We start from the raw sequence: 20,256 nt of genomic DNA on the forward strand, positions 1-20,256 counted from the left end.
CAACAAGGCATGGACCTCCATACCTGGGAGACACATTTACCAACAAGGCATGGACCTCCATACCTGGGAGTCACATTTACCAACAAGGCATGGACCTCCATACCTGGGAGACACATTTAGCAACAAGGCATGGACCTCCATACCTGGGAGACACATTTACCAACAAGGCAAGGACCTCCATACCTGGGAGACACATTTACCAACAAGGCATGGACCTCCATACCTGGGAGACACATTTACCAACAAGGCAAGGACCTCCATACCTGGGAGATACATTTACCAACAAGGCATGGACCTCCATACCTGAGAGACACATTTACCAACAACGCAAGGACTTCCATACCTGGGAGACACATTTACCACCAAGGCATGGACCTCCATGCCTGGGAGACACATTTACCAACAATGCATGGACCTCCATACCTGGGAGACACATTTACCAACAATGCATGGACCTCCATACCTGGGAGACACATTTACCAACAATGCATGGACCTCCATACCTGGGAGACACATTTACCAACAATGCATAGACCTCCATACCTGGGAGACACATTTACCAACAAGGCATGGACCTCCATACCTGGGAGACACATTTACCAACAAGGCATGGACCTCCATACCTGGGAGACACATTTACCAACAAGGCATGGACCTCCATACCTGGGAGTCACATTTACCAACAAGGCATGGACCTCCATACCTGGGAGACACATTTACCAACAAGGCATGGACCTCCATACCTGGGAGACACATTTACCAACAAGGCATGGACCTCCATACCTGGGAGGCACATTTACCAACAAGGCAAGGACCTCCATACCTGGGAGACACATTTACCAACAAGGCAAGGACCTCCATACCTGGGAGACACATTTACCAACAAGGCATGGACCTCCATACCTGGGAGACACATTTACCAACAAGGCAAGGACCTCCATACCTGGGAGACACATTTACCACCAAGGCATGGACCTCCATACCTGAGAGACACATTTACCAACAACGCAAGGACTTCCATACCTGGGAGACACATTTACCACCAAGGCATGGACCTCCATGCCTGGGAGACACATTTACCAACAAGGCATGGACCTCCATACCTGGGAGACACATTTACCAACAAGGCATGGACCTCCATACCTGGGAGACACATTTACCAACAAGGCATGGACCTCCATACCTGGGAGTCACATTTACCAACAAGGCATGGACCTCCATACCTGGGAGACACATTTAGCAACAAGGCATGGACCTCCATACCTGGGAGACACATTTACCAACAAGGCATGGACCTCCATACCTGGGAGACACATTTACCAACAAGGCATGGACCTCCATACCTTTGAGACACATTTACCAACAAGGCATGGACCTCCATACCTGGGAGACACATTTACCAACAAGGCATGGACCTCCATACCTGGGAGGCACATTTACCAACAAGGCATGGACCTCCATACCTGGGAGACAAATTTACCAACAAGGCAAGGACCTCCAAACCTGGGAGACACATTTACCAACAAGGCATGGACCTCCATACCTGGGAGGCACATTTACCAACAAGGCATGGACCTCCATACCTGGGAGACACATTTACCAACAAGGCAAGGACCTCCATACCTGGGAGACACATTTACCAACAATGCATGGACCTCCATACCTCAGAGACAAATTTACCAACAAGGCATGGACCTCCATACATGGGAGACACATTTACCAACAAGGCATGGACCTCCATACCTGGGAGACATATTTACCAACAAGGCATGGACCTCCATACCTGGGAGACACATTTACCAACAAGGCATGGACCTCCATACCTGGGAGGCACATTTACCAACAAGGCATGGACCTCCATACCTGGGAGACAAATTTACCAACAACGCAAGGACTTCCATACCTGGGAGACACATTTACCAACAAGGCATGGACCTCCATGCCTGGGAGGCATATTTACGAACAAGGCATGGACCTCCATACCTCAGAGACAAATTTACCAACAAGGCAAGGACTTCCATACCTGGGAGACACATTTACCACCAAGGCATGGACCTCCATGCCTGGGAGACACATTTACCAACAAGGCATGGACCTCCATACCTGGGAGACACATTTACCAACAAGGCATGGACCTCCATACCTGGGAGACACATTTACCAACAAGGCAAGGACCTCCATACCTGGGAGACACATTTACCAACAAGGCATGGACCTCCATACCTGGGAGACACATTTACCAACAATGCGTGGACCTCCATACCTGGGAGACACATTTACCAACAAGGCATGGACCTCCATACCTGGGAGACAAATATACCAACAATACATGGACCACCTTGCTTGGGAGACAGATTTGCCAAAAATGCCTGGACGTCCTTACATATGAGACAAATTTACCACATGGGGAAGAAAGCAAACAAAGTGAGGCTTGATGCTATACATGCCAAACAGAGAAAACAGTCATTCGCAAATCAATAGGTCTGGGTTTACTGCGCACACGGATGCAGCATTAGCACAATACAGCAAAATACACAGGAGGGAGCCAACAGGAGCAGAGAGCAGGCGGGGTGCTATCATTAAAAAGTAGTCCTTCATAAAGTTCCATTTAATACTAGCATTAGGTGAGAGATGAATACTCCCCTGAGCTGAACCAAGAAGTGATTGACATGGTCTCAAGCCAATTGCTGAAGGAAGCTGGTCGAACAAAGCCAACGGTTGAAAGTGGTGGATCCAAAGTCCACTCTATGTTTATTGTTAACAATAGATCTCTGTGACATCGCACTGTCAAAACCCAGACCTAAAAACAGGAGCCAGACCTTCAGAAAACAATATATTTGAAATTCGGACTAGATTCAGTCCCGGCTCACCTCAGGTTTCCCATCATTTGTTCGCTTCAGAAGAGAATTGAGAACCCAGCGCTTTAAACTGCAGCTCTTTGGTCATCAGTGGAAAGTGCCCCGCCTGCCCTAAACTGAAAGCATTCTCCCTCCTACGACGATACTCCTTCCTGTTGTAGTCCATCTAAATTGTACAAATTCCTGATTATTTCTTGTTCAGATTGATCGTGGTAGGTTGCTCTCCAAATAGGTTTGAATTGTAGGAATATCCATCCGCGCACCTGTTTCGGCCAGTCCTCGAGTAAAATGCAGCTACAGCCTCCAAACAGCCAGAGTCCGGCCTCTAACAAACAATGTACTAAGGACAAGGAACAGAAGCTTTGGATACAACTGGACACTGTCTCTACCACCATATCTGCTATGTACTGAGAGTTTTCTAAAGTGCTAGCTGAGTTCTTTCAAGTGTACGGTTTTTTACAAGTTTGGTCAGATATATATAATCTTAATGCCTTAAATTGTGTGGACGTTTGACGATTCATGGTAAGATTTCTTTGGGTCATATCTGGTATCAGCAGGAATTCTGTTCAGTCATAGACCAAATTAGAATGTGCAGTAATCCGCCGCGGCTGCTGCATGCAGCTGTTGTCAGTGTTTCCAGGTCAAGGTGGGATGAGTTCTCAAAGAGGCTCACATCGATGGACAGTGAGGTTTTCAGGACGGGTGAATAAAGGATTGCTGGGGTCATGATGCGCAGGCACAAAAAGTGTTGCTATTTTTTGTTGCAATTACTTTTTTAAATCTTCATACAGATCCTCTCAAGATGCTGCTGTTTTAAAGAAACCACATCTTGGTGGACCTTATATCTCATTACCCAGAGCTGCCTGCATGAAATGGGAAGGATCCCTGGCAGCTGTTTGCCTGCTGTGCAGACATCAATGCAGAGTCCCAGACCCTTTCTTTGTCACTGGAGGATCTTTGTAACCCCCTTGGTTTACCCACAGCATTCACATCCGTGCTTTCCTTTGCATCTCCCTTCCTTCTTAAAGACACACCGCATGCAGCACTCCTGACAGTTACACTACAGCCTGTAAGCAAACTCCTTACCTTCATAACTGAAGGTCTTTCTCAGGAGATTCATGGCTCCATGGAAGACCTAGAGAATGACAGAGAAAATAGTAAATCAGAGTGTTTGGAACCTCCAGAAAAAGGAGAAATAAAGAGCAAGGATGGGAAGGATAAGTGACACAAATGGAAGAGATATGGATTTACGGAAGGCAGCTAGAAGACTATGTACGTTAGGTGAGAAGGATGTAAGGTGGAAAGATGAGTGTTGCAAGGGGAATGCAGAATGTGGGAAAACAGAGATGGGGAATGTCCTGTATATAGGTAAGGAGCATCATGCTGAACTCTTCTAAATACAAAACTTTTCTGTCAGTTGTGTCACCATCTGCGGATCACTACTGGGAGGAGCATCATCTTTTCAGAAGTAAACCTAGTGAACAGCCCTCTCAGGTACTAGTCTTGACCCTCATATGCTTATGGGCGAGCATCATCCCTAGAAAGGCCAGGGACAGAGTTCTGGGGTAAGATAGTCTGAAGGCTTTGCATTTGTGCGGGCTAAATTAAGGGCCTGATTTAGATCTTAGCGGATGGGTTACTCCATCACAACGGTGATGGATACCCTGTCTGCCGAAATATAAATCCCATTATATCCTATGGGATCACAACATAGGGGTCGATTACGGTGTGGTTCGGAAAGGCTCCGAACAGCATTCAATTAGTCCGAATCTGATTCTGAACACGCCTTTCCGACCGACTCAGATACTTTTTCCAACGAGCTATTACGATAGTTGGAAAACGTTCTGACTTTCCGACTCGGTTCCGAAGGCATTGGGAGTAACCGAGTCGGTCGGAGCCGAATCATAACGGTCTGTGGACAGCGTTTCCAGCCGAGTGATTAGGATGTCGGATTTGGACAGCCTTTCCGAATTGGTTGTTCCGACACGGATCGGCTGTCGGAATCTGACTTTGAGGGCCCATAGCAGGCCTCCCTTCACCCGGGGCCCTACGAATTGGGCCTGTGGGGATACCTATGGGTCCTCCCTTCCCATGCATGCACAGTGTGGCAGGCAGCACGGAGTGCCCGCCACAGGGTGCAAGGTATTCCCCAACCACCCCTTTTGTTAATGAGAGCCTGTGTTCTCATTCGGAACACTGGCTCCCATTGCAGTCAATGCGAGTCTGAACGAACGATGTCCGGAAGCATCGTAATTGTCAGTCAGACTCGCAGAACCCAGTTTGGTCGAAAACTAATCCGATTCGGTCAGAAGAGTTTCCAGATGACATCGTAATCGGCCCCATAGGTTTCCTCTGATAAAGGAGAGACTTCAAATCTCAAGAGTCCAGGAAGAGGCTTCAGGCTTCCTGGCAGCAGACATAAGTTAGAGACCTAACACGGTAAGGATAGGCAGCAGGTGTGGCAAAGCAAGGGACAGCCTAAAGTTTTAAAGTTCTAGAGACGGGGTGGAAGCCTACCAGCAGGCCACATACGTTCAATAATAAGGTCTGAGTAACTATTATAACATTTTAAAATTCACAGCTTTGATTAAAGTCAACATTTCTGTATTACAAACGTGTGAACAGGGCCCGTTGAGAACAGTGAGAGATGGCTATATTTGTACTTGTGGTTCTGCAAGCTGGAGCATTCAGATCTCCACTGATGGGGTTTGGACAAAATATTGATTTAAAGATATCGAGACACAGAAATATTGGAATTTAAATATCGTGACACACAAATATTGTGATGCACAATAATCGTTGACAAGAATATCTTTTTTTGAGGTAATATCGTAATTAATATCCAGGTTTTTAATACCATTTCACTAATATTGTGGTTAAAAATATTGTTTTTTTATTATGTGTTTTAGTTGATAGATACATTTTATGTGTTTGTATTGTTTATATAATTGTTATTCACTGTTATTAAAACATAGCTCCTAATTTTAGGTGGTTACAATTTAAATAGTAATTTATATTGTCATAACAGGTTGTTGGGGATTGGATGAGAAGTTAATTAGGTAAAAATTAACTAAGAGTTAGTTAATAGATTTTATTTAATTATATGAATTATACTTATGTTTTTTTTGTAATATTGATTTATTTTTGTTATATGTTATTTGTGGGCTGTTAGATTTGTAGGGGTATACGGTGGGTAAGTAATAAATTAATTATGATTCATTATTAATTAATCATTAACTTGATTTTAAACTATCTAAAATACGGGATACTGATTTATTATACTTATATTTTAGCTGCATGATGCTAGGTTTGTAGGGCTGAAAGTTAATTAAGTAATAATGAATTAATATTTGTACATTAAATATTTAATTAAAGTTTAATATGTACATTGTGGAATACTCATTTATTTTAGGTTTTTTTTTAGTTGCAGGATGCTAGGTTTGTAGTGGTCTAGGGTGGGCAAGTAATTAAGTAATAATTAATTTACAATTATTAATTGTTAAATCATTATTTTTTTTATTTTAAATATTTAAGTTATGAAACTGTTTTTTTTTTTAATTATATATATTTGTAATCTGTTTTTTATTGGTTTTTCTATTAGCATGTTAACTGACATTTACATTACATGTCGTACATTGGTCATTCTGTTACTTTGTATTAGGTTGCATGTACGTTGCTACGCTATGACATCGAAGTAACAGGTCTTACACAGAAATGATTGCACCTTCCAATCTTGCACTCATGTTGTATGTTACTACATGCTGTAAAAACTTTGGAGGCGGATTATAACAAAACCAGGACAAAAGAATACTAAATAGGTATAAAACTTGGGACCGGCTTTTGGATTCCCCCCCCCCATCCTCTCTTCCCCCCTGACCCACCTCTACTATGTCATTGGGTGCAGATTTAGTTTAGTGTCAATTGTGAATGCGTCATTAGGCATGTCTTGGGGCACGTACTATCCTAAGTGTTTCACGTAGGGCTCTGCACTGTCCCGGTCTCAGCTTCCACCGGGGTTTGAGGTGGAGTGTCTGCATCATATGGGGAAGTTAAGGCCACCAGTATTGTGTCCCAGTGGAATGTATGACGTTACAATGCATACATTTACAACGCATGCCTTTACAACACAGTTTTTACATCGCAACATCCTTTACAAGGCATACATTTACATCGCTTTCCATCACAACAAATTTTTAAAACTACATTTACAAGGCATTCCATTACATCGCATTATAAATTTACAACGCATACCATTACAACGCATACCATTACATTGCATTTAAGGTAAGTGTTGGATAGTGTAGGGGTAAAAATTAGTATTCTAACTCCAGGGGGTGCAACAGTAAGGTAAGTGTTGGATAGTGTAGGGGTAAAAATTACTATTCTAACTCCAGGGGGTGCAACAGTAGGGTAAGTGTTGGATAGTGTAGGGGTACTATGCGTTGTAATGGTATGCGTTGTAAAGACATGCAATGTAAGCCTGCGTTGTAGTGACATGCGTTGCAGTGACATGCAATGTAATGGCTGCATTGTAGTGACATGTGTTGTAAAGGATGTTGCAATGTAATGCCTGCATTGTAAATGTAGTGCGATGTAATGACTGTGTTGTAAAGGTTGTTTCCCGTCCCAGTGTGTAGCTAGAGGTACCTTACGTTGGCCCAACGTATCTTCGCGCGTAGTGCTACGCTTTCTGCTTTGTCCCAGGTTTGCATCGACACATTTCTATGTTTGGGGGGTCAGGGTGTTTCCAGCGCTTTGTGATGAAGCGTTTCGCTACTGCTATTCCCAGGTCAAGAAACTTGAAGGTGACCCTATTGTTGCGATTCCTGCAATATGTGTGTAGTAGGTAAACGTGCCCTTCATATGGAATGGCATAGCTGATGCAGTGCGCTAAGCCGTCCGCCACCTCCGACCAATATCTCGCCAATCGTGGGCACCCCACAACACGTGGATTATGTCCGCGTCTACAAGTGTACATCTCGGACATGCCGAGTCACATCGCCTAAAGTATTGGTTGATTTTTGCAGGCGAGAGGCATGCCCTGTGTAGTATGTAAAGTTGAATTTGAGATAAGCGCGCGTTCCGAAGGATTTTTGTCGGGCCTTCCAGCGCCGTAGTCTATTCTCAGTCTGTGAGTGGGCGAGCTATAGCTGTTTCCCAGCGTTGGCAGAGGCGTAGGTATTGTATTGTGAGATGTGTGGTGGGCTCAGTTGATAAGTCACCCCATTGTGTCGTGAGTGCTGTGAGCAGGGAGCGGTGCAGCAGAAACCGACCAGGGGACAGGTCTGCCTCGGTCACTAGCATAGTGTACGGGGTCAGTGTGCCTTCATTGTAGAGATCGCCCATGTCCTGTACTCCAGCTTCGCACCAATCGCTTAACTCTGCTGCTGTGGTGATTGTCGCTCCCCTGGGCATGCCCTCCAACGGTAAGGCTGGCGCGTATGGGACAGTTTTTCAGGTAATGTAGAGTGCTCTACAGTAGCTCTTATGTGTTACTGTTACTAAAAGTGAGCTCGGTGGCCTATTTTTGGAGCAGGAATGGAATAGCGCCGTTAACTCTGCAGCGGGCATGGGTGGTTGTGTTGTCGCTGTCTCTCCGGTGTGGCGTCCTGCCAACCACCTGGATATCCATTAGAGCTGGCTGCCAAGTAGTATTGCTCTAGCTGCGGGACTGCTAATCCTCCCTGATCAGTGAGTGAGTAAAGTTTATGGATAGCTATCCGGTGGCTGGAGTTGCCCTATATAAAATCTCTAACTAGTTTTTCCGGTGGTCTGAAAAATGATGGTTTGATGTAATGCGGAAGGTTTGTGAAGTAGTATAATAGTCGGGGTAGTATCACCATCTTAGTTCAGGCTACTCTCCCCGTTGTGGATAGTGGGAGCGTGTTCCAGAATGCTGATTGTGTTTTAATTGCGGTCAGGGCCCTACCCAAGTTCCCGTTTTGCAGGTCCACTGGGGTTCTATAGATCTGGAGTCCCAGATAACGTAACGTATCCGGGCACCAACGGACCTCTGTACCGTTGAGTACATATCCGGGGTTTTCGCACTGCTCATTAAAGGGATAGAGGCTAGACTTGGCTTCATTAACACGCAGTCCCGATATAGCTGCAACATTTTCTAAGAGTGTGGCCAGGCAGTGCTGGATGCGCCGGATATCTCTTACATATATCAGGAAGTCATCAGCGTATAAGGAGACTATATGCAGGCCATCTCCCAGCAAAATGCCATCCTCCACATCTGTGCGTATTGCCTTTGCCATTGGTTCAATTGCTAACGACAAGAGCAATGGGGAGAGGGGGCACCCCTGCCTTGTCCCTCTCCTGACATTTAGTGGCTCCGATATGTAGGGGCCTGTCCTTACTCTCACTGTGGGGGCGCTCTATAGCAGCCGTACCATTTCCAGGAAAGACGCACCCAGGTTATACTTAGCCAATGCGGCAAAAAGGTATTCCCGTTCCAGGGAGTCGAATGCCTTTTCGAGGTCTAGTACTAGGCAGCCCGCTCTTGGCCATTGGGTGGCTGAGTAGGTGGCCACTTTAAAAAATCATTGGAGGTTTAGGGATATGCTTCTTGAGGGTACAAACCCATTCTTGTCCACGTGTACCAGAGTGGGGACCACCAGCGCCAAGCGGTCCGCCAACAGTTTCGCTAACACTTTATAATCTACATTAAGGAGCGCCAGTGGCCTATATGAGCCCAGCTCCACTGGGTCTTTGTCAGGTTTCAGTAGTGAAACTAAATTGGCTTCATTCATTGAGGGAGGGAGGCAGCACTCATCTATGGCTGACTTGTATAGCTCGTGCAGGAAGGGAGCGGGTGTGGTGGCATAGGCCTTATAAAATTCCACAGGGAATCCGTCCGGCTCGGGGGTTTCACTGCTTGCCAGTGCCATTATTGCACTATGTATCTTTTCAGCTGTGATCTGTTTCTTCAGCCGCTCCCTTTGTTCTGTCGTGGTTACTGGCAAGCGTATCGGCGCCAGAAACTGAGCGAGTTGGTGAGTTATCTGAGGTCCCTTCGATTGATACAGTGCGGCATAATTGCCTCATGTATCTCATGTTGCGTGTACACGATCGGTCGCACTTCGGTTCTCAGGGCTACTATAGGCTGGCGCGCCTGCTCTTGGCGTATCAGCCATGCTAACATTTTACCCGCACGGTCTGCCGTGGCATGCATCCATGCAGAATGCGCTACATAGTTGTGATATCGGAGTTGCTCCATTAGATCGGCATGCTCCACCCGGGCACCTTCAAATTCCCCGTCCCTGCCAGCTCCTTCTGCCCGTATAGTTTCCAGGCCCTGCAGCTTCCTTTCTATATTGCTCAATGACGCAGTTAAACACTTACAGATGCACCAGGTGCCCCCAGGCAGTATCCTCTCATAGTGATTTTAAATGCATCCCATTCAAAGAGATGGTTATCCGTAGTGTGGTCGTTAATCTCAAAATGCTCTAGTATCTTTGTTCCTAGTGAGGCACGGAAAGCTTGGTCTTCAAGGGCTGCTGGTTGTAAACGCCATGTGGGGATCGGACGCTTCCCCACATCCCACCCGAGTTCTCTATTTGCTTGATAAGTGGGAGGAGAGTGGAGGACCCCACGAAGTGATCCAGCCTGACGTGTAAGTCATGCACTATGGAGTGGAATGAGTAAACGCGCAGTTTGAGATTAAGGGCGCGTCAGATATCTATCAGCACCCAGTTCGTTAGCCATTCTGTTAGGGCCTGCGCATAGGAAATTGCTGCTGTGCGCGTGAGGGGCGGGTATGACCTATCAAAGTCTGTACTGAGGACAGCATTAAAGTCCCCTCCCAGCAACCATGGGAGTCCGTTCCATTTAGCAAGCACCCCTGTAAGTTTTGTAATGAACGCAGATTGGTCAGTGTTTGGCGCATCTATCGCACCCATTAACATCTCCTGCCCATTTAATTTCCCTTTCACAAGAATGTACCTCCCTTCTGGGTCTGTGACTACCTCTTCCCTGGTGTATAGTACCCTTGCTTTTATCCAAATCAGTACCCCACGTGCCTGAGAGGAATAGTTAGTGCTGTATACTTGGCTGCGCCAGCCCCGGCGCAGGCGGTCCGCTTCGTTTTGGATCAGGTGTGTTTCCTATAGGAAACCAATGTGTGTGTGCCTGCGCTGCAGGTAGGTATATACCGAGTACCTACATGCGGGTGTGTGCATGCCCCTAACATTCCAGGTTACAATATTAGTCTGCGCCATGTGTGAGTTCTATAATGTCTTGCGCGTGGGGCGCCAGTGATTTGGGTAGGGAGGGATCACTTGCCGGTGCTTTTAACAGGAGGGAATCAACACAATGAGGGGGAAATCTTAAAAGTGTAGCTAGGCTGCATGAAACCACATGAGGGCAATTACCTGGGCGGTGCAAGTCCAAACTGTGAGGCTTACCTGCGGCCATTAACATACGTGAATTGCAACTGCGTGAGGCAGCGTGTTGCATTGCAGCGTGGCTTGTGGTACACCCCACCGTATGCCTCTGATTAAGTTGTTGGGTCTCGCCCTGCTATATCCTTTACTTGTATTATACCTGTGCTGCATCTGTGTGGCATGCATTACTCAGGGGCGCGCCTAGTTTAGGGTATCTAGCAGATGTGACATTGTCGCCAAGCAGCATGCCCGCTAAAATGAGTGCTCAGCAATTCAAATGTGTCACTGTGAGGGTCTGTGTGTGATGTACCAAGCCTAGTGCCAAACAAAAGAATACATGCCAGTAAACAACTGTTCAGATTTAGATAATTTCATCCGATGTCTGTGGCGTGACAGTTGGGGTCTGGAGGGAGTCTTGATCGTCGGATCTTGCCAGTGATGATCAGTAGGGGCTTGGTGAGCAGCTCGAGTGTGATTCCAGTTCAGAAGCTATGGGGCTAGCATAGTTAAGAGCCTCCTGGTGCTCCAGCTGTCTTTGTTCCTTGTTAGGCACTGCCGCTCGCGAGTGCACCTTCCTGGGGCCCTTCTCCCGAGCCCTGCAGTGGTTTCGTTTAGTCCAATGAAGTTAGTGTGTATCTGCCGGTTGTTTGCGCCCAGTCAGCAGTCCCGCATCTTCCAGCCAATCCCATGTCTCTGCTGCTGTTTCAAAGAACCTCGTTTGTCCCTTTACTGTTATGCGCGGCCAAGCCGGGAACATGAGGGAGTTTTTTTTTTTTGTTATTAGATTTTAGGTGCGAACTACTAGGGTTGTAGGGGTACAGGGTGGATAGTTAATTAATAATTCAATAACAATTATTTATCAATTGATCCATTTTTTATTGAATAGTAACTATGCACATTGATTAAAAGTTTTTAGTTTTTTAATACATATATATACATTTTTTATTTTTTTGTGTTTAATATTTTTTCTAAACTCATGGGGTTACTCATATATGAAATTTGTTTGAAGTGAAGTATTTTCCATATTATTGCGTAGACTGCACAGGAAATAGCAAAATTATCCTATTAGTAGTTCATCACTTTCCCTACTGTTGTGCTGTTTGGAGTGGGAATAGTAAATGTAACCCCTCCAAAATCCAACACTTTCCCTACTGTTGCACAGACTGGAGTGGGAATAGTAAATTTAACCCCTCCAAAACCCAAAAATACCCTACTTTTGTGTAGACTGGAGTGGGAATAGTAAATTTCACCCCTCCGAAGTTCATTGCTTTTCCTACTGTTGCACTGACTGGAGTAGGAATAGTGAATCTAACTCCTCCGAAGTCCACCGCTTTCCCTACTGTTGTGTAACCTCTAGTGGGAATAGTATATTTAATATTAATAGACTCCAATAGTTTTTTTATTATCATTATTTTTTAAAATATTTTATATTATTTGTTATTTTTACACTTATTTTAATGTTTATATTATTTTTTGTATATGTATTTTTGTGTGTTTTTTAATTGTTAATAGTTTACATAAAGTCTACATTAATTAATATATTTTTTCTTATTCGATTGTTTATCTATTTTATGGTTTTATTGTGTATGTATGTATGATATATATATATATATATATATATATATATATATTTATTTATATTGTATATATAATTATCTAATATATATACCTACATATGTATGTGTATATTATATCATACATACACAGTAAAACCCTAACAAATATTAAAAATTGAATAAGAAAAAAAATATTAATTAATGTAGACAATAAATAAAATCTATATATATAGAACGGTGTGTCCAGTGGGTGGCGATGGTGCCATAGATGGCTGTCCTTTGTGGGGCCCACGCCTACACATGGATTACCTGAGTTCACCTTCCCAGCTCTTGCTTGTACTGCTGTTCAGTTGTCCTCCTCCCTAACAGTTTACTTGTTCTTCTCCCTTTTAATCTTTTTAGGGGTTCACATTCTTCATGACTATGTGGCTCAGAATCATAGCGGACTCTGCCTCGATGCATATGGACAACACCATTGCTTGCTATGCCCCTAAGCAAGATCTGTCTTAATGGTTTGATATTTCCCTCAAAAGGCTAGCAGGGTAATAAAGTCCTGAACGTAACCTGAGCTCCGCCAAAATGTATCTAACTCATGCCAGTAGTTTCTTGTGTAAATATATCTTATCTTCAGTAGTAGCAAAAACATATATATATATATATATATATATATATATATATATATATATATATATATATATATAGTGTAACATAATTAATAAAAAGATATATTTATCGTTATATTACTTTGATTAGTTTTATATTTATTACTACATATATACATATATATTTTAATATAAATAAAAATAAATATTTTTTAAAACGTAATACAATATTAAGTAGATATCTTTTATTTATATTATGTATATTTTCACATTTATTTGATAAAAAAAAATATAATGTAAAATAAATATTTTATTAATATTACACTATATACATATGTGTGTATATATATATATATATATACACACACACACACACACACACGCACAAACACATATATTTATGCTTGTGTGTTTATATATGTATATATTTATATATATATAGTATTAAATATTAGTGGAATATACTTATTTACATTATATTACATTTATATATTGAAATATTTAACATTTACTACTTTAAACTCTATTTGTATTTAAAAAATAGACATTTTTGTATATTTTTTTATATTGGTGTCAATGTGTTTTTTTCTGATAGTTTTGTACTTACTATCATAAGTATAGGAGAACAATATTGTGGTACACAATATTTTTAACACAATATTTTTGTCAACAATATTGTTTACCACGATATTGTTTCATAGATCTCCACTAAACCATGACACTGTACAGACAGGTAGAGACCAGAATTCAATTGCTTTATTACCGCCAAGGGGCTATCTTTAGGCTACCAAAGTGCTCACTCCCCCAACCCGAGCCATCCACATCTGCTTGGCAGCGTTTCCTTTCTTACCAGCCGTGCGAGATTGACCGCAATGTGCACCCCAATGACCACAACGAGCAGCAGTCCAAAAGTGTCTGCAGTATCGTCTCTGCCGAGGATGCATTTCTCTTTGTTCTCATCCTGGGAAAGAAACCAACGACATCTGGGTAGGAGGTCACACCACCTCCACATACCCCACCCCACTCCTTTTTCTCTCTCTTCATCTTCTGCCTTCCCCTTTTGATGTCACAGGTGGGAGTGGCAAGGCATTGTGATGTCACTGGTGGTGTCATGCCCTACCCTAATGGATCCCTCACAACTGGAATTATGATGTCACTGGTGGTGTCATGCCCTACCCTGATGGATCCCTCACAACTGGAAACATTGTAAAATAAGCATTGGCAAAGCCAATACATCCGGCTTTAAAGGAAGGCCTGGTGACAGTGGCCAGACTTAAATATCCATGTAGGGTAGACTCCCCTCCTCCCATCTGTTCTGCTCCCAGAGAAAACCCTAATAAATGTTCTCGTTATCCAAGAAGCATTACAGTGTTGTGTGTGACCCTAAACGGTCAAGCTTAGGCAGCTGGAGAAATAAACAAAATGATCACAGCTGTGTGGAAGGCAAGCACTTTTTTTGTGGACGCACATGATAGAGATCAGGGTGTGTACAATATTCCCACTACCACGGATAAAGTAATCTCACAGTTACACGCACATGCATACATCATACGCTAGGGCCCATTTCACTAACATACGCTCAAATACTCTACCAGCAATAAACCTGTGGAAGGAAAACACTCCTAAACACCCTGCATCTATACCGAGGTCGATAAGACCTGGTTTTTGTGACTGTCCCTAAGCATAATCTATACAATATATACAACAATAATCAATAATGCAAACCCAATAATTGACAAGAAAGAATATCCAACACCATGTTTTAAATTATATTGCTTTATCTAAAATTAGTCAAAGAAAATCAATCAGAGTAAATCATTTCTCATAGTTACCTATTCTAGCTAAATGTCAGAACGGGTCAGGACAAGTCTCTCGGTAAATGTCTCTCAAGACGAAGTCCCTTCAGCATCAATCCTCAGCAACGCAGATTTGGTACGCGGCAAAGGCAAAATGGCAAGTGGCAAAGACCCTCTCTAGGCTAACATCTCTTATAGTTTCTAAACAATAGAAAGATACATTGGGAACATAGAAAAAACTATAATGTCCGCCGGACTTGCTGAACAGAACGAGAAGGAAAGGATGTAACACCGCTACATTTGAGAATCTCCGCTCAGGAAAAGTACACATAATGAAGACTACGGAACTGGAACCAAGAAAATAAAACATGTATCATATTAATCCTGCTTCTCCTCGGCTATCGAGCCACAGTTCAGAGCTTCTCTCTAAGGCTCCTTTGTTTCCCAAGGCTGCCAAGGACACTTTCATTTCACTTGGAGACTTCCCAAAAACTGCTGCTGTCCTCATGGAAAGTTTTTCAAGCAAGGACCATGGTCAGTTAGCTTCAGGACCATTTCCAGCAGGGGTCTCCCTCGTCACAGTTTTCATATTATAAATCACAGCCAGGCTCACAAGTCGGCCATCTTTTCTTAGGCCAACATAGGCCTTAATAGACCATCTTAATTAAAAGAGACAAAAACAACGTTACCACAGCATAGTGATTAAACAGTGTTAACCCCACTAATACCCTTATGTGTATGCATTTATCTAGCACTTGCAACATATAAAAGCATTAATTCGGAAAGCGTTTTGTGCTCAAAAATAAACAGCACATAGCAACGTTTAAACATGAAAACACGCACGTTATTTTTAAAACAGCACATTTATGCACACCCACGTGTAACTCTCTCTTGTCTTGTTAGGACAAACGGATTGATTAATATAAACGCACTTGCACAAGACAAATAATTAATTATTAATTATTAATAAATTAGTACAACGAATAGACATGCCAGAGCTTCAAAAGCCCCAGAATTTTCAAACTGAAAACTCTGCTCCAGCAATCCCCCCTTTGGTGATTTTATCACCAAATAAACCCCCCAAAAAAAAAAATTAGTGAAAATTTTAGTCCCATTTTAGGAGAAATCGGAAATGTCTTTTCCCCTTTACACAACATTAGACACCAGTCACTCTTTCATCATCCCTCTTTGTCTCTAAGTAAACACTCTCCCTAAATTCTTCTAGTTCAATTTCTTGAGGTTCTCTTTTCAATTTCTTGTTTTTCTTTTCATTATTCAATTTCTTCCTCCCTCCCCTGTTTTTACAACACACACACACCAATCTTATTATCAATAAAGCAACAATTATACAAGTTAAGGGAAACAAAATTCTACCTATAATAGTACTACCTATTTTTGCAATAAAATCCTTAACAGCTATCATTTTATTAGCTATTTTAGTCCATAAACTCTCAGCTTCAAGTGGTACTAATTCTTCATGCAAATCAGTAATATTTTTGATATAGACCTTCAGGTCTTTGCTTTCGTCTGGAATGTAAGTGCAACAATGTTGAACTTTCAGCATTCCACAGACTCCACCCTCCTTGGCCAATAGAATATCAAGGGCAAGTCGATTTTGCATAGACATGGCACGTACGGCACTTAATTCCGTATTCACCAAAAGAAACCCTCCAGCGGTATTTGTCGATAAGCGATCAACCACTGTGGACAGTTTCCGAATTCCATAAGCATTCAAAGAAATTCCCACTGCTGGAATCAAAACCCCAAAAATATCACCCACTATTTCAGACCAAGTTTCTCTCTTAAAACGCATTAGTAAGTTAATATGTTCTACATCTGTTATTTTATCTATATGAAAAATCTTTGGAAAAACTAGGCCCACATAACACGTGCCATACCAATGGTCAGGCAACTTGTAATAAGCCTTATTCCCACAAACATAATATACTCCTGGAAAAATTGTATCTTCTCCACCTCTGAAACCCCAACCTGTTGCAATGAAGTATGTATCATGGCACTCACTAGTCCCGACAAAATATGTATCATATTGGGATTTCCTTCTTGTAATGCAAAGTTTACCCTTCTGTGGTGCATCTAGAGCTAAAGTTGGACTAGCCCCATTCTTCAACTCTTTTCCCATCTCAATGTCCCAAATTGTCTCACTCACTTTATATTTTCCTGCTTTCTCATGCATGTTCAATCTCCTTTCTTCTACCATATCCAGGAAAGCTTTCTCCTCTCCTTTCAAACTGCAAGTTAAATTATTCTTAAAAATGTAATCTAATGTTAATCCTTTTTCTTCAATAAAAATCTCACCAAAAGTGTTAGCTTCTTTAGCTGGATTCAGCTCTTTGTTCATTGGCAAATGCCCAAAAATACTATCTCTGTTAGACATCTTATAATCTACTTTCCCTAACAAATAAAAAACACTACTTAAAATACTACAGGAAATACCATATGTAGCTGGTAAATGATGATAAGTAACACCCTCTGAAACGGATGCAGGTAATTGCATACAGACGTAGCAATCCCTTACTTCCACTGTTTTCACATATTCATATAACAGTTTTGAAAAAACATTACTAGAAAAGTTATTAATTGACCTATCTTTGTGTATGTAAGTATTACTAATTCTAATTGGAACTACTTTTTGTGAATTCTTCTCTACATTTGTCACATTCTCTGTATGCATTTCAAACTCTACTTTAAAAGTAACTAATAAAACTAAAACACCCCATAGAAGCATTAATAATCCAGTACAGCAGCAGCACATCCTACACCACCTCTTAAGAAAGGCACATCTATTTTTATTATCCTCTATGTTAGCCATTTTAGTTTAGCCTCTACTACTCCACTACTGTTTGAACTTCTTCAATTTAAATTCTTCAGCAATTCCTCAGGTTTCAGTTTATCCAAATGATCTCTTCGTTCACTAAATCCAAGTGAATCCTTTCTTTATTCAGTTTGGATACTTGTCATTCTTCACTTCAATTTCTTCAACATCAAATTGTATTAGATCTCCAACATCAAAATCTTCAGTACTCGACTCTTCTCCAATGTCAGTCAAGAGTACTTTCAGAATTTCACCAGTATCTTCCTCAACCACTTCTCTCAAGATCTCTTCCGGATTATCTCGAGTCACTGCTTCTTCTTTTCCTCCTTCAGACAGTGCCACATAAGACCATTCCGGCGATCTGTACTTTTGGTTGGGTTTTCTTACTCTTCTTATTTCCACTGGTTCGTTTGACTCCTTTGATTCTTCTCCTTCAGCTTTTGAACTTTGACTCGAAACTTCATTCACTTGTTCAGCTTTCGATGTATTTGCTCTTATTATTTTGTATCTCAACCTCTTAACTCTGTTGTTAGGCCAACGATCTCCTCTTAACACCTTTTTCGGCTTTATTTCTTTATTACTTCTTTCTCCAATCCAAGTTCTCTTTCTCAGAACTCGACCCTCTGTTTGTTCATCCTCATCATCTGTTTCAAGTGCCTCTTGTTTCCGTTTTCCAGCAGCTATCTTTTTTTCCACAGATTTTCTCACCACTGTTTGAGACTTCCCTACTCCTGTCCCTCCTCGGATCTCCGACACGCAATCTTCTTGCTGTCTACTTGTCCCTTCACCTGGCTCATCAAGAATGTTCCCTACACCTCCTCGGGGGTCTTCCGCAATCTGTCCCTCTCTATCTTCTTCTGACCCTACTTCTTCAAGTATAATCTCAAGTGGTTCTTCAATCTCCTCCTCTTCTGATTCAGGAGTAGTGTGATTTCTCTTTTCTTTTCTTTTTCCTTCACTGCTGTTTGAAACTTCAGGCTCTTTTACAGAATTTGATCTCTTCTCTGATACTCGCAGTGGTTCATTCGAAGCTCTTCCTACTTCTTTCCCCACTGATTCTGTATCTTCATCATCACTGGAATCTGACTCTTCAAAATACTCTTTACCAGTCCCTTCTTTTGGGTTTGGAACTCTCAGAGTATGACTTGCATGTACCCAGTGCTTCACTCCAGCACACTTTACTGCAGTCGTCGTAGTCAGAATAACTTGTCTCGGCCTTCCCCACCTTGGAATCAAGCAATTTCTTCTTCTGTGAACTTTTATCCTCACCCAGTCTCCTGGACTCAGATCATGGGCTTGCTTCTTCTCAAGTGTGGTAGCTTCTTCTCCAACCTGGTGAAACACAGAATGAACTGCGTCAGCCAGGCCTTTACAGTAATCCAAAATCATGTCATCAGTTATTGTCACCAATTTATTGACAGGCACGAATGCATGGCGCATAGCACGTCCCATGATTATCTCATGCGGACTCAATCCAGTAGTTCTATCTGGAGTAGATCTCATAGTCATCAGAACTAGAGGTAAAACATCTGGCCATTTCATGCCAGTGGCTAAGCACATTTTTCCAATTCTATTCTTGATTGTGCCATTAATCTGCTCAACCACACCAGAAGCCTCTGGTCGGTATGCACAATGTAGCTTCTGCTGTATTTTCAATGCTTCACAAATTAAAGCCATAAGCTCATTTTGAAAATGTCCACCTCTATCAGACTCAACTGTTACTGGAAACCCGTACCTAGGAATCAACTCCTTTAACAGTAACTTTGCCACTGTTAATCCATCATTTCTTCTAGTCTGGTAAGCTTCCACCCACCTTGAAAACAAACAGACTACCACTAGAACATACTTCAGTCTGTTTACTTGGGGCATCTCAATGAAATCAATCTGCATTCTTGTAAAAGGACCTCCTTCTCTGCCTATTGTCCCCAGACTCACCACTGTCTTTTTCCCAGTGTTAAATTGCTGACAAACTAAACACCTCTGACAGATGCTTTCTGCAATTGTCCTGAACTTTGCATTGTACCAGGTTTGCTTGAACGACCTAACCATCGCGTCCCTCCCCAAATGTCCCTGGCCATGATACATCCTTGCCATTGACGACAAGATGGAGTTGGGCATCACTGGTCTGCCATCTCTGTAGACCCAAACATGGTCTGTTTCTCTTGGAGCACATCCTGCCTTAATCCAATCTTTTTTCTCTTCCTCTCCTGCCTCATCTTGCAAC

At 42.4% G+C, this 20,256-nt stretch overlaps 1 protein-coding gene across 1 annotated transcript in view; it reads right to left on the reverse strand.

Annotated features, from left to right (window-relative positions):
• The window catches only part of SPEM2 (SPEM family member 2), a 44,162-nt gene extending 29,747 nt beyond the window's left edge, over positions 1–14,415 (reverse strand). The window contains exons 1-2 of the mRNA XM_085637263.1: positions 14,254–14,415; positions 3,945–3,993 (exon numbers count right to left, since the gene is read on the reverse strand). Of these exons, the coding sequence (XP_085493389.1) occupies positions 3,945–3,993; positions 14,254–14,415 (211 nt within the window). The remainder of the gene's footprint in view (positions 1–3,944; positions 3,994–14,253) is intronic.
• Between the last annotated feature and the right edge of the window lie 5,841 nt (positions 14,416–20,256).

The sequence above is a fragment of the Triturus cristatus genome, chromosome 12 (assembly GCF_964204655.1).
Source record: "Triturus cristatus chromosome 12, aTriCri1.1, whole genome shotgun sequence".
Lineage (NCBI taxonomy): Eukaryota > Metazoa > Chordata > Amphibia > Caudata > Salamandridae > Triturus > Triturus cristatus.